A 15079-nucleotide genomic window follows, 5' to 3' on the forward strand; every position below is an offset into this window, starting at 1 on the left:
GTCTTTAAGCTGATGCAAATACTGTTAATAGTTACTTGTTAGGGACTGGGTAGAAAGAGAGAGAGGTGGCAGATCCATACATTTAATGGGGATCCTACAATGTCTTCACAAAGTACAAGGGGACTCACTGATATTTGTAGGCAATGGGCATTGGTGCAAATTTTCCCTGATCAAAACTAGGCTGTAAGCAGCCACCGGACTCAGTGGCCTGCATCCATTTTTGGTTTAAAAATAAACATGGATGAGAGGATTGAGCTTTAGTATCATACAATGACAATGAATTTCTGATACCGATAAAACATTTACTGGCAAGGAATTTGACCTCAGAAGCAATTTCCTTTTCCTAATCAGGGCCAACACCCATAGAAGTAAGAATAAGAAAAGCAGTTAAGGATTCAGCAAAAGCAAAATACTCGTGTGTGTTTAGATATTACCATACCAACAGGCAGTCAGAAGTATACATGTCAGAGTAATTCAACTAACAGGGAGGCCCTTTTGTGAAAAATAAAGTCAGCCATGCTTAAGAACTCTCCAAACATTGCAAGGAACAGCAATTAACACAATATTCTAATAGCACTAAAGATGAGGGGAAAAAAGGCAAACATGGAAGAGATATACAAAAACTCCACAACCCTCTCAAACCTCCATCCTGAAGTAAGTGATCTTGTCTGCTATTTCTCCAGCACGGAATTTTTTAAATTTAAGTACTAGGGTACAGTTCACTGTAGTCCTTTGATGCTATGTTGGGGGCTTCACAGCACTGAAGCAGACAAAGAGGTTTACATTTTAAAAGTTTTCATTTTTTAAATCCTCCCTTCTATTTGGATTTGGATTTCATCCAAAAATCAGGTATCATTAACAGTAAACAGGCAAACATCTCACTGCAGTAAGTAGTTAGAAAGTTAGCTTGCATTACAAAACAATTCTGGAAAATAAAATGTCCAAATAGCTTGTTTTTCCTCTTTTTTACCCCAAACCGAAAATTAAATTACCTTTCCTACCTTCATTCCATTCACTAAAAGCTCTCACGACAAACTTCTGACCATCCACTGTGAAAAATTCTCTTTGAGCAAGAGCTTTCCCCCCAGTGCTATGATTTTCATAATCTCTCACAGATTCATTACAGGAGGAATTTCCACCACCTATGACACCGACTAAAGCCCAGGCTTGCCTGTAAAAAAAGTGAATTGTTAAAAAAACAACAACAAAAACCCACAACAAATCCACAAAAATCCCCTTCAAAGAAATCCTTTGCTAATAGACATGGTACACAATAAACATCACACTATACTTATTCAAACATTCTTTTGCCTCTTTTCCAAAATGTTTTAAAATACATTTGCAAAATACAGTAGAAGAATGCGAGCTCTTCATGCAAGAGATAATTGTTGAAAATATTTGGTTGCTCCCATATGCAGGCTGGAAAATACTTGCCACTCATTCTCCTTTGGGGAAAGATTCCAAGCCTCAGGAAATATTAATACTTCGTCCAGTGACTTCTAAGTATTTTACAGATCAGAAGAGCACATGCAAAGTGTTGTTGTGTGCATATAACAAAGTACAGAGAGATTAAAACCTTGTCCATACTAAGTAATACTTGCTGAAGTTTCCCAACATAATAGCAATAGTGTAGTGGTAGGAATTGACAGCCTTCAAGAACCTTTCAGACCTACCTGTGCTGCCCATATCTACCTTTGGAGCTGTAACAACAACAACTACACTTGACCTAAATTTATACATATATACACTTGCACTGCTATAGACACCCTGTGAACATGGGATTGCTAGGTGTCCAGTTTTTAGCTGGAATGACCAATCAAAAAAGGATCCTGGTGACTCTCATCAGCACAACTGACCAAGCTGCTACAAGTCTGGTTGGAGGCACAGGCAGGATCCCTGACTCTGCACAGCTCCTGGAAACGACCATGTCCTCCTGTAGCCTGCTAGTGGAGGCACATCCCGGTGTCTCTGTGTGCCACTTGCACCCATAGGTACCACCCCTAGAGCTGGACCATGCACCCCTCCTGCACCCCCCTAATCTCCTGCCCAGCCCTGAGCCCCCTCCTGCACTCGGAACCCTGCACAGCCCGGAGACCCTTCTTGCATTCAAAACCCTCATTCCCAGCCCCATCCCAAAACCTGTACTGCAAACTAGAGCCCTCATTCTGTTCCCACATCTCAACTCTTTGCCCAAGCCTGGTGAAAGTGTTGGGGGGGAGGGGGGGCAGAGAGAGGGAACGTGCAAGGAGGGGAAAAATGATTGGGGAAAGGACCCCAGAGAAGGGGTGGGGAAAAGGCATTTTTGTGCAATTAGAAAGTTATCAACCCAACCAGAGGGGTGTTTGTGTCTGTACCCATGATTTTTATTGATACTTAACTTTTCCACTTTTAGAATATATCCTCTCATGTAAACATGCTTTCTTTCCTGAAACTTCTGCCTTTCTTCATATATTCTACTCTTTACACTAGGATTACTCAACACGAAGCCCCACTTGTTTGCAGCCCACAGTGCAGTTTGGGTTTACGTGGGGCTCTATACACGGCCTGCAGGTGGGATCCTTTGAACATGGCCTCCGCTAGGAATATGCTCATTCTGCTTTACACTTTAATCAGAGCTGGGTTTTGACTACGTGGAATCCATAAATACAATATCCTGAAATTCTTCTCCTACTTCCTGCACCTCCATGTATTCCAGCCACAAATCTAACCTAAATCATAAGTTCCAGCAATTTTTAGAGTATTGCTTTGCAAGTTATTGAAATTGGAAGATTATATTGCACAAAAACAAACCTATTGAAATATTTTTAGTGAGCGTTCACTGTTCCATGCCATGTTTAATGCACAGTCAGTGCTCTCAATCATTGGTTTCAACTGTGTGAAATGACAAAAATCCTACTGTCAGATTGAGTATGGACACATCACTAAACCAGCACTCTTATTCCTAGCACTACTGATTAGGTGATTAAATCCAATTTTGATTTAAAAAATGCCTTATATGAAACAGCCTGTGTCAGCTAGTCAGTTTGCTGGATAGCCAATCATTTTCAAGAGAAAAAATTATAACCTTCAGTCCTGACTCTAGTTAATTCATATGCATAGGCTTTTGAGTTTAAAAAGAACATATGTACTTTTTACATAATGTTATATTCTAGCCTAATCTAATCACAATGTACTGAACATGTCTTTCTGTAACCTCACTGTCTATGAAGTCAAAATAAGCATCTGGCAGAAAGAATATCCAAAGATACGATCAAGACTGAAGAGCTCTTATTTTGTGGAGGAGGGAAATTGTCTTACCTTTTAATTTCTCTCTTTTTTAAATTGTCATGAGACCCGAGTGACTATTACTCGTGAGTGGCCAGCAGAGAAGACATGGAATGTCTGTCTGCTGCTGCTGGCGACATGAGAAAGAGAACTGCAGTAAGAAGAAAGGAGTCTCAGCCTACTAGTGAAAGCAGCTGGGAATCAAGGAAGAGAAGAATGGGGTGACGGGAGGAGAAACACTCCTGCTCCCTCACTGCACTTGAGATAGAGAATTTCAGATGAACAAATGAGGAAGTACAACCCTCCCCTTTTCCTTACCACTTTACCCCACTGCCCCAAGAGGTGATGGGGCAGCCTGGGTACCTTAAATCTAAGGTGAACTCCTCCAATTACATCATACTCAGAGGAAGATATGTGCAGACAACCTCCTTAGCACCTACAAGGGCACATCAGAACCAGCCTTGGACTCAATCTTTACCATGAAATGCCCAATTGCCTCTCATTTCCTGTTCCTATTAACACATCTGAGGCTAGAATCCAGACTTAGGAAAGCCTCCCAGTCTCAGGTGACTAGACCCTTCTCTGATGTTCAGAAGACTCTTTCTTGCACGAAAGCCCTTCAAAAGGCATTCCACGTCACAAAGGGTACGTCCAGACAGCAGCGATGTTTCGGGATACAGAATAGCTATTTCGAGTTGCTGGAAGTATCTTTTACACAAGCCTGTTATTTCAAAATAACGGGCTCGCTATTCCAACATCCCTGTAAACCTCGTTTCATGAGGATCAAGGGACATTTTGGAATAGTGCTCTATTTCAAAATATGGTGCTATTCCAAAACATACTCGAAATAAGTGATGCAATTTGCGCACATCAAACTGCGTAGCTTATTTCGAGCTACATGTGCAGCATAGATACACCCAAAGATAGTTCTACAACAATAAAACACTACATGGGCATTTTGTCACGCCAGGAAGTTGAAACCCTGACAGTCTTCCTGTATGGTTAATGCAGAGGGAGCATAATGGCCTAATTCTGAAGTGGTAGTGTGGGAAGGGCGAGGGCTTATGGGCAGACACAAAAACAAAGACACTATTTATTATTAGATAAATATTTTAACAACAATATTATTCTAACAAATCCCAATGCCAGCTGAAGATTGGGTTCCATCCAAGCAAAAAAAGTACAACTGACACACAGCTGGAAACTTATCCTTGGCTTTAGAATGCACATTCCCTAATAGCTACAAACACACTTTCAAATGCATTTCATCACCAGGTGGTAGGGAATGGGATTGTGATCTGTAGAGGCAATGTCATAAAGAAATTGAGATGCCTAGCAGAGGCATTGCCAAATATTAGTTTCTTATAACTTGCCAAAGAGCACTGACAACAGAAAAAAATGCAGCAGCTAAGAGTGTATCACGTTTTACTCTCACACTCTTCTGTGGGGTAGGAAGGAAGTTAAATGTGTTTGATCTCATTAGGGCTCCTTTTTCACACTTGGTTTTCTAATTTGTCACTTCTTACCCCAAAATTGCCAGTAACATGCACCAGATGTCAACACCTGCGTTTTATTTGTGTATTTAAAAAAAAACAAAACTCTGAAATAAGCATAAGTCATACAATTTATATGAACAGTTATGAAGATTGGTGAGTAGAGTAATTGTGAACATAAGTGTTAAAAATCCATTACACACAATATTTCTAGTGTTATAATGAGCACTTGCAGGTCTGTACACTGTTAAAAACTGTGTTAATTAATCCTCCTCAATATTTCTGCAAGAGATTATCTGTAAATAAGACATTTATTTGCATACCATACCAGCATGAAGGGCTTTGGAGGACATACTTAGAGGAGTATTAGACTGTGGGAAAAAAAAATATAGCACTTTCATAAGGTTTCACAAATCCCTGTTCACAGGATATAGATATCACATCTAGAGGTACTAAGTAGATTTGAAGCAAAAACAAAAATTCTTTACCTGTAACCCAGTCCTTTGACAAGCTTACTTCCAAGAAGATTTTGAATAGTCACTATGGTTTCATGAAGGAGACTTTTCATAGCTGAATCACCTACAGCAATAGCAACAATGCGGCCAGGATCCTGATCTTTCAAAAAATCTTGAAGTCTCCTGCTTTCATTTTGATATTCGTGGGTATCAAACCTATCAACCACCAAAACTTGTGCTGTGTCCTGGTCAATCACTCTGACATTTAGCCCTCGGGAAAAATTCCTCTCAAATGCATACGAACCAGAGGCCAGCCCTGAGGAATACATAGTCTTTGACAGCAAAGTCCATGATAATTTCTGAGTCCCATGCAATTCAAGTGTTCCATCAGAGCCAACCCCAATAAACTTTTTGCCAAATATTGGCACACCATCACCTTCATCTGAGTTGCCATACAAAATTATAGTTGCTTTGGATTTATAGCGACACTTCTGTGCTCCAATATGAAGCGCTCCACCATCCTTTATCAGGATAAACCGCGTTCTCAAAGTGATATTTCTGGATCCATCTTTATCATCACTGAAGACAAGTAAGCCTATAGAAAATAATATTTTGATATTAAATTAGGTTAAAAGCCCCCAAATCTGTTTTTTTTTTAAAATAGTGTAAGCCAAATCCTGCAATAAATATCTCAAAGTTAGCGGAAGATAATCATTTTGGTTTCTAAATTAATTTAGGAAAGGAAAAATGAGTATTACAAGATGTCACGTTTAAAAATATCTGGAAGAAAACTATAAATTGTAGCAGAATGGCATTTTGACAAGCTCTTTTATTAAGTATGATAATTGCGAATCTGCCAATTTTTCTTCCCAGTTTGTGAACAAACAATACATCAATACTAATTCCACCAATTAGATTTGGTCATTAATAAGTTACTATGCAAGTCCTGACCTAAACGGTAAGAGCTAGGACCACCAATTTTTGTCTGCAGCTTCCTCATCTCCTAACTGAAAGCAAGGTCAGAGTTTGATCATGCCAGACAAACCAGAAGTGCTGGGAATGGAAATGTTTTCCATAACATGGGAAAGGAGGGGCTGTTCAAAGGGACACAATACTCACAGTGTACACTGGAGGCAATAAACCCACAAGGCAGAGTTACACTGCTGAGCGACCCTGGGGGCTGTCGTACCACCAACGGAGTTGCCAGTAGTACTGGGGCTCCAGCATCTTGCCTGCCAGCAGACCTGGTAAGTAGCTCCGCTGCTCACCCCCAGGAAGGAGCAGGGGGGAAGAGAAACAACACTCACTGACTCCCCCCTGCCCTGGGAGGGACCAGGGGAGAGCGATGGAGCCACTGCCAGCCTCCGTGCCCCAGGCAGTGGGAGGAAGAGTGCCTTGTGCCAGCCCCCAGGGACAAGCCAGCAAGCAGCATGTGCGGCACTCACTGCCTTGGGCCACCCACCCACTGGCAAGAAGCCAGCAGCCGACCCTTGCCTTGAGTAACACCATTATCCCAACCCTGTGCCCATAGCCCCTCCACACCCCTTCAATTCCTCCACCCCTTGCTCTCTGCCCTGATCCTCTGCAGTGCAGACACCCCAAAACCTTCACTCACACACCTCCACATTCCCAACCCCTTGTTCTGAAGGAACCAGGCATTACTGGGTACATCTTCTAGTCTGTTTATCATATTTGAGACTCTTGACACACAAAACCCTAAGAAGTGCAGTGAAGTGGTGAAACACTGAAATAAGTTGCTTAGGAAGGTTGTGGAATCAACTGTTAATCATAGAAAACTAGGACTGGAAGGGACCTCGAGAGGTCATCGAGTCCAGTCCCCTGCCCTCATGGCAGGACCAAATACTGTCTAGACCATCCCTGATAGACATTTATCTAACCTACTCTTAAATATCTCCAGAGATGGAAATTCCACAACCTCCCTGGGCAATTTATTCCAATATTTGACCACCCTGACAGTTAGGAACTTTTTCCTAATGTCCAACCTAAACCTCCCTTGCTGCAGTTTAAGCCCATTGCTTCTTGTTCTATCCCCAGAGGCCAAGATGAACAAGTTTTCTCCCTCCTCCTTCTGACACCCTTTTAGATAGCAGTTTTCAGGTATCATGTCCCCCCTCAATCTTCTCTTTTCTAAACTAAACAAACCTAATTCCTTCAGCATTCCCTCATAGGTCATATTCTCTGGACCTTTAATCATTCCCGCTGCTCTTCTCTGGACCCTCTCCAATTTCTCCACATCTTTCTTGAAATGCGGAGCCCAGAACTGAACACAATACTCCAATTGAGGCCTAACCAGCGCAGAGTAGAGCGGAAGAATGACTTCTCGTGTCTTGCTCACAACACCCGTTAATGCATCCCAGAATCAGGTTTGCTTTCTTTGCAATGGCATCACACTGCTGATTCATATTCAACTTGTGGTCCACTATAACCCCTAGATCCCTTTCTGCCATACTCCTTCCCAGACTGTCATTTCCCATTCTGTATGTATGAAACTGATTGTTCCTTCCTAAGTGGAGCACTTTGCATTTGTCTTTATTAAACTTCATCCTATTTACCTCAGACCATTTCTCCAATTTGTCCAGGTCATTTTGAATTATGACCCTATCCTGTAGATAAGTCACAACCCCTCCCAGCTTGGTATCATCTGCAAACTTAATAAGCGTACTTTCTATGCCAATATCTAAATCGTTGATGAAGTTATTGAACAGAGCTGGTCCCAAAACAGACCCCTGCAGAACCCCACTTGTTATATCTTTCCAGCAGGATTGTGAACCATTAATAACTACTCTCTGAGTACGGTTATCCAGCCAGCTATGCACCCACCTTATAGTAGCCTCATCTAAGTTGTATTTACCTAGTTTACTGAAAAGGATATCATGCGAGACCATATCAAACGCCTTACTAAAGTCTAGGTATACCACATCCACTGCCTCTCCCTTATCCACAAGGCTCGTTATCCTATCAAAGAAAGCTATCAGATTGGTTTGACATGATTTGTTCTTTACAAATCCATGCTGGCTGTTCCCTATCACTTTGCCACTTTCCAAGTGTTTACAGATGATTTCCTTAATTACTGGCTCCATTATCGTCCCTGGCACAGAAGTTAAACTAACTGGTCTATAGTTTCCTGAGTTGTTCTTATTTCCTTTTTAATAGATGGGAACTATATTTGCCCTTTTCCAGGCCTCTGGAATTTCTCCTGTCTCCCATGATTTTTCCAAAGATGATAGCTAGAAGCTCAGATACCTCCTCTATCAGCTCCCTGAGTATTCTAGGATGCATGTCATCAGGCCCTGGTGACTTGCAGGCATCTAACTTTTCTAGGTGATTTTTAACTTGTTCTTTTTTTTATTTTACCTTCTAAAATTACCCCCTTCCCACTAGCATTCGCTATGTTAGGCATTCCTTCAGACTTCTCGGTGAAGACCGAAACAAAGAAGTCATTGAGCATCTCTTCCATTTCCAAGTTTCCTGTTACTGTTTCTCCCTCCTCACCGACCAGTGGGCCTACCCTGTCCTTGGTTTTCCTCTTGCTTCTAATGTATTTATAAAAAGTCTTCCTGTTTCCCTTTATTCCGGTAGCTAGTTTGAGCTCATTCTGTGCCTTTGCCTTTCTAATCTTGCCCCTACATTCCTGTGCTGTTTGCCTATATTCATCCTTTGTAATTTGTCCTACTTTCCATTTTTTATATGACTCCTTTTTTATTTTCAGATCATGCAAGATCTCGTGGTTAAGCCAAGGCGGTCTTTTGCCATATTTTCTATCTTTCCGACACATCGGAATAGCTTGCTTTTAGGCCCTTAACAGCAGATGAGATATAAATCTATCAGGGATGGTCGGTCTAGATGGTACTGGGTCCTGCCACGAGGGCAGGGAACTGGACTCGTTGACCTCTCAAGGTCCCTTCCAGTTCTAGTGTTCTATGATTCTATGAAAAGTAGGTTTGGAACCAAAGATATTTTTATCCAGAATTTGAGGGACAAGCTCAGTGTGGGTGGCTGTCTGTATGCTGGTGAGGTGTGGGAGGAACTATTTTAAAGAACTTATTAGAAAAAGATGTTATCTTTAATCTGAAAGTACAGAAGCATGAGGTTACATCTTTATGTTGATTTTCCATATGACGTGTAAGGCTATGTCTACACTGTGGCCTTTTTTTGGAAAAAGATACGCAAATCGTGAACTGCAATTTGCATACCTTTTTCCACTTGTTTTTTCAGAAGAGGCTTTTCTGACATTTGGCCTGTCTACACAAGGCCAAATGTGGGGAAAAACCTCCTCTTTTGAAAGATCTCTTATTCCTCACAAAAAAGAGGAAAGAATGCGCTTGCTTTTTCAGAAACTGTTCCAAAAAAGCAGATGCGTTCCCTGGACGCAGCAGAGTTTTTCTGGGATTTCTTCGGTACCCCAGAAAAACTCTACAGTCTAGACATAGCCTAAAAGTCTGCCTTCCCTTACTAATTCATCTTTGAATCCATGTTAGAAAAGCTTTTTATTTCTTTTTCTAATGTTTTCTTCCAAGTAGATAGTTGCTGTGCAAATTGCATTGAGTGCCTATGCCTAAGTGAACAGGAGACTGTTGCAAGCCTTCAGGGGGGACATGCCATGGGGAAACAGGCTGAGTCATTAAAAATCCAAGGAGCAAGAATTTGGGAGGACTAGGGACTGAAAGAGCTTTTGTAAAGAGTAACTAGGCTGGTAAGACCTTTTGTTTATGAGCTGACTGTCATGGAACCTTAGCTGCACAGCACAAAATCCCCCCCAAGTAATAGGGCAGGTGAGGACAGAACCTCCTACTGATCTCATAGACCCCAAAACATTACAACAGATTACTCTTAACACACTGACATATACAAAGCCTAAGAGTGTTACCATAAATACGCAAAAAATGATAAATGTCATTACATTTTGTGGAACAATATTATTTTGCATTAGACAATTTCATAACTTAAATTCGGCTTTCCTCAAAGTGGTCATTTTCCTGTTGAAACATACAATATTTTAAAATATTGCATGTTTTAAATGCAAAAGTATTAATTGGAATGATGTTCAATTCTGAACTTTCAAAAAAATCAGAACCACCAGAGTAAAAGAGCCTCATATTAAAAACAGTACAAATGGTAAGTTTAAAAGTCTTTCACTAAATGAAACACAAAGTCCTCAAATTATACTTCTCACATATCACCGCAGGGTTTCTGCACACTTACTACCAGTGCAGAAGAGCAACTGTTTTGGCAACACTTAAGTGGGAAAAGGGAAGAATGATGTTTGTTTAGATATACCAAGTTTTCTCCTCACCTGCTTTCCCTCCAACCCACATTGTCATACCCATCTACATCTGTCTATTGTACTGTGGGCATAAATTCAGAAACATGTTAAAAATGGAACATAACAGTTGATTGAAGCGTATGGCTTGTTTTGCCATTACACACCTCCATCCTGTATGACTATTGAGTGCACTGTAGCATCCGAATTCAGACGAAACAAATCATCCTTTTTGATGACAACTCTCTTTCCAGTATCTTGTCCAGGGTCCCAATTCTGAAGGCGAGGGTTCTGATCGGGACAATTCTCTGCAATATAATAGTCAAGCCAATTAAAAATACCACACACAAACACATTATGCTAAGACACTGCCATATACAGTACATTAGCAGGAATGTCAAAAAACATAAGGCAGAGGTTCTCCTCCCCTCTACAAGAACATGAAAGTCTCATTCATTAGGAACAAGTTGTTACAACCATAAGATTAGGATTATTTTTCTAATTACTGTAGGTGGAATGGCATCAGAAATCCTGAGTGACTGTTTCTTTTTGTTGTTTTCCTAAATCTATTACAGAGGTCAAACTTACACAGCAAAATCAGACTCAGCTTTAGTAAAAGGAATGTAGTCTTGCTCTTAAACTGAACCACCTAGTACACCAAGAGCATTACAAAAATTCTCCTGCCAAAAAAAAAAAAACCATCTGCCATTTAGATACCAAGGTAATTAGGTGAGGTTACAAAAAAACCACAGAATTCTGTACTCTCAACAGTTGGGTTAAGATTGTTCAAAAGCTGCCAACTACAGCAGTAGCAACCTGCTTCCTCATACAATATGAATATGGAGGTGAGTAGACAGAGAGCTAGGAAACACTCTCTAAAGCAGCTGGAAAAAAGGAGAAAATGTGTGAGAGAGGGGCAGGGGAGGGCAAACAACAGATGCCAAGACTAACAGTCCAGTACCCTGCGTTAGAACAATGGTTGGATGGTTTCATGTCAATGGAATTAATCCACATTGCCTCTGAAGGAGAAGTGATCAGGATCTCTCATAAAATAAAGGGGCATACAAACAGACAATTGTAAACATCCCTATCTAAGGAAATGGGATCACCACTCTGTAATGAAATAGTAACGATTCCTCTCTTCTTTAACGTAATTGTTAGCATTTCTGATTTATATTTTTCAATATATTTAGCACCATACTCTCATTTCAACTCTTTTCTATAGTGAATTTGTATCAAAATCTTTTTCACTGGAGCCAAGATTTGACTTAGAAAAGGAAGATTAAGTAAATATGTAAATACTTGGCCAGAAGACACTTAAGTAATAATATAAATTCTACAAGGAAACAAAGAACGGAAACATCATGGCTAGAGACAATTGTTTAGGATTGTCCAAAGTAGTGATGATATAAAACTCAACAAATGAATCTCAGATAAATAGCAGGATGCATTTCCTTAATAGTTATAACAAATAAACTGATGATTTTTCTCCAAAGGAAATGGAAGTTCCATTATTTCAGGATTAGATTGTACAAAGCTGTAGCAAACATACATTTCCCTTTGGTGCCCCCAAGCAACGTAATAAGATGAACTAATAAGTAGAGATATTAGCTAGGAGGTAATAGAATAGTTGAGTAATCACATGAATTTTTAGTGGTTAGTCGACTATTCTATAGTCCCTGGGAGCAGGGCCGGCAGCCAGTGTACCCCAGCCCCACTCCCACGGAGCTCCCTACCACCCTTGCTGCTGCCACTGCCTCCCTGCAGGCCCCCTCCCAACCCCTCTCCCCCTTGCCTGTGATAGAGGCAGCAGTGCAGGGTGGGGGGGGGGGAATGAAGAGAGACAGAGGTTGCACCACGGAGCCAATGCTGGGGGGAACTGGCAAAGGCAACAAAGGAGGCAGGGGGAAATGCAAGTAGCCAACCAATAAGCCTAGGCTTATCAGTTAATCGGATAGTCAACTACTCCTTTACATCCCTACTAATGAGACAATAACTTTATGATAAGTTCTATGAAAAGCTCTATGAAGTACAAGGCTAAGGACAGTAGATTCAGTGTAGTGATAGGAAGGAGGGAGATAAGAAAGCAATTCTAAAACTGAATGTTTTAGGGATTTCCAGTAAATTAAACTGACAAAAGATACGAACATCAGATGCACAAAATTAAGTTTCTCTAACATACATTTGCTTTTTCTTTTCTTTTCTTTTTTTTTTTAAAACACCCACAGAATGTGCATCTCTGTTCCTTGATGATGAAGCTTAGAGTTTCACAGCAGTAAGTGCACTGAAAATCTTCCTTGATATAACAACTGAATAGGCTTCAGAGGAGAGAGGGATAAAACACCCAGCATTCATTATATAATATACTTCCCTCCAAAATTATCAGTAATGTTTTAATGCAGATATGCTTTTCATTATACATTCCTGCTTTTCAACTATTTGCAACTTTGCCAAACTAACCATTCAGTCTGAACATTTTCCATGCTGGGTGGCCTATGTTCCCTCTGAGCTGCAGGAGAGTGGTTGCACAGCTGCCTAGTAAGCCCCATACAGGGCTCAGGACCATCCAGCCTCTTCCCAAATACACAACAGAAATATTTGAGCATTTCTGTCTTTTGTGCATCATTACTGACAATTTTATCACACCTATCCAGTCATGGATCTATAGCACTATTAACATTTCATTTGTTCCCAGTTATTTAAAAAAAAATTCTCCTCCTTGCTGTCCCTCACCCTAGGGACCATGTAGTTTTGATGGATATCCTTAGCTCCTCTTATAAATCATGTGGTTCTAGAATTGTTAACATCCGGTCTATCAACTTCCTCTTTTTTACCTATGTGTTAAAAACAGTTAAACAAAGTATGTGTGTTCAACAGATAAATATCAATATATTTAGCATTAATACTGATGCTTGTTAAACTATATTTATAGAGAGTTTAACTAGTAGTAAGAATTCATTTATACAAGAACTTACCATCTGGTGCATATTTTGAAGATATTCCCAGGATAATTGCCAGTGCAACAAAAAATGAAAAGCTAGAAATGGCAAAGCAAATGAGAGTGTTTTTGTGTCTTTTCTTTCTACTGGCTTCTGCTTGACGGCACTGTTCCTCTGGTGAGGGGGCAAATGCTGCATGGGCTTCTTGTCCTGCAGATGTAAATTTGGCTGAAGTTTGGCTCTTTGGACGTGGTGGTGGACGAAGAGGAACAATTTTCCCTGGAACATAGCCAGAAGATCGATGACTGCTCCCATTCTGAGGCTGATGGAAAACAGGGGAACTCCCCCTGGGATCAATGGCTTGCATGTTATAAGGTCACTAAAGCCGGGGGTGGGAAGGGAAGAAGAGAGAAAGAATGAATATATGAACAATCAGATAGTTTAGGCAATGTGTGTTTCATGATTAGATGCATCTCTCTCTACTATCATTATTTATACTGTATCGATAGTATAATAGCTAGAATTTATTTGCCCTAACAGTTCAAAAAATTAGTGCATAAATGAAGTAAAACTTTATTAACAAAAATTGCTACAGAGAATAGTGGGATATAATACACCACTGACAATTTCACAACATTTAAATACAGTAATTGTTGATGGTAAAGTATGCAAACACCACTAATTTTTTGAATTACTTTTTTGTGTGCAATTTTGTGATTAAAAGATAACTGGTTAAACAGTAAGCCAGCTATGTCAGCATAAACTCCACAATAGTTATGCTGAGAATGCCTAAATATATTTCTACACTATGCAGAAACTGAATAAACTCTTCATTGTTTCCCTTCAATAAGTGAAACAAGACTTAAAAACAACCACCAAGAAATTCCCTTCACTTCATGGTTTAAACATTAAAAAAGCCCCTTTTCATTTAACACGTGCATTCAGACATGCCACATTTACACCCATTCCACCTTCCTCTGATGCAATTGTGATAATATGTATAATCAATGTAAGGACAGAGATTCTGAATGCCCTAATTTTTACTTACAGCATGACTTTGTTGTTAGGAAAGGTGTGTCTGGAATGGTTTTACAAGCAGATGACCTGCATCCTGTTAAGCAGGTCTGGTGATGCATCTCTTTGCCAAGCTGCGTGGGTTGAGACACAAAGTTTGGGAGTTGTATGACCTCCCCAGACCTTTTCACTTATCACCCAACACAGAACAGGTTTTTTGTTGCAGTTGCTAGCAACCCTCTCTGTGAGGGAGCAAGTAACAAAGACCCATTAAAAATATGATTTCCAAACTCACATCATTCTTGCCAGGAGTTCAGACCTGACATCTTAATTCATGGTTTGCTATACAAGAGACATAATTTGCACTATATTTCAATGTTTTGTCTAATATTTATTGCAAGCAAAACTCTGCAAATCAGGATGTATCCCATGAAAATTTCTAGTAGTGGGATATTTGAGAAAGCTGAGTGAATTGAATATAAGTGAAGCTTTATCTACTAACGACTGTTTAGTAACACACATTAAATAACAGATGAAGGATAGAAATAAGAACCTACAAACAAATGAGACAAAGACTCTTTATTCTTCTCCACTAACAAAGATGTCCTAAACTATGTATTCTAAAATGTCAGG

General features: G+C 40.2%; 1 protein-coding gene across 5 annotated transcripts in view; it reads right to left on the reverse strand.

The window, feature by feature from the left end:
• Window positions 1-15079, reverse strand: part of CEMIP2 (cell migration inducing hyaluronidase 2) — an 87033-nt gene that overhangs the window by 36294 nt on the left and 35660 nt on the right. For 4 of the 5 annotated variants that reach the window (XM_075931705.2, XM_006137830.5, XM_006137828.3 and 1 more), the window contains exons 2-5: window positions 13469-13811; window positions 10661-10801; window positions 5246-5807; window positions 993-1171 (exon numbers count right to left, since the gene is read on the reverse strand). In XM_075931705.2, coding sequence (XP_075787820.2) covers window positions 993-1171; window positions 5246-5807; window positions 10661-10801; window positions 13469-13799 — 1213 coding nt within the window. In that variant the 5' untranslated portion in view covers window positions 13800-13811. The remainder of the gene's footprint in view (window positions 1-992; window positions 1172-5245; window positions 5808-10660; window positions 10802-13468; window positions 13812-15079) is intronic. The other variant, XM_006137832.5, reaches the window with a different exon arrangement.

The sequence above is a fragment of the Pelodiscus sinensis genome, chromosome 6 (assembly GCF_052426305.1).
Source record: "Pelodiscus sinensis isolate ZL-2025 chromosome 6, ASM5242630v1, whole genome shotgun sequence".
NCBI classification, from domain to species: Eukaryota; Metazoa; Chordata; order Testudines; family Trionychidae; genus Pelodiscus; species Pelodiscus sinensis.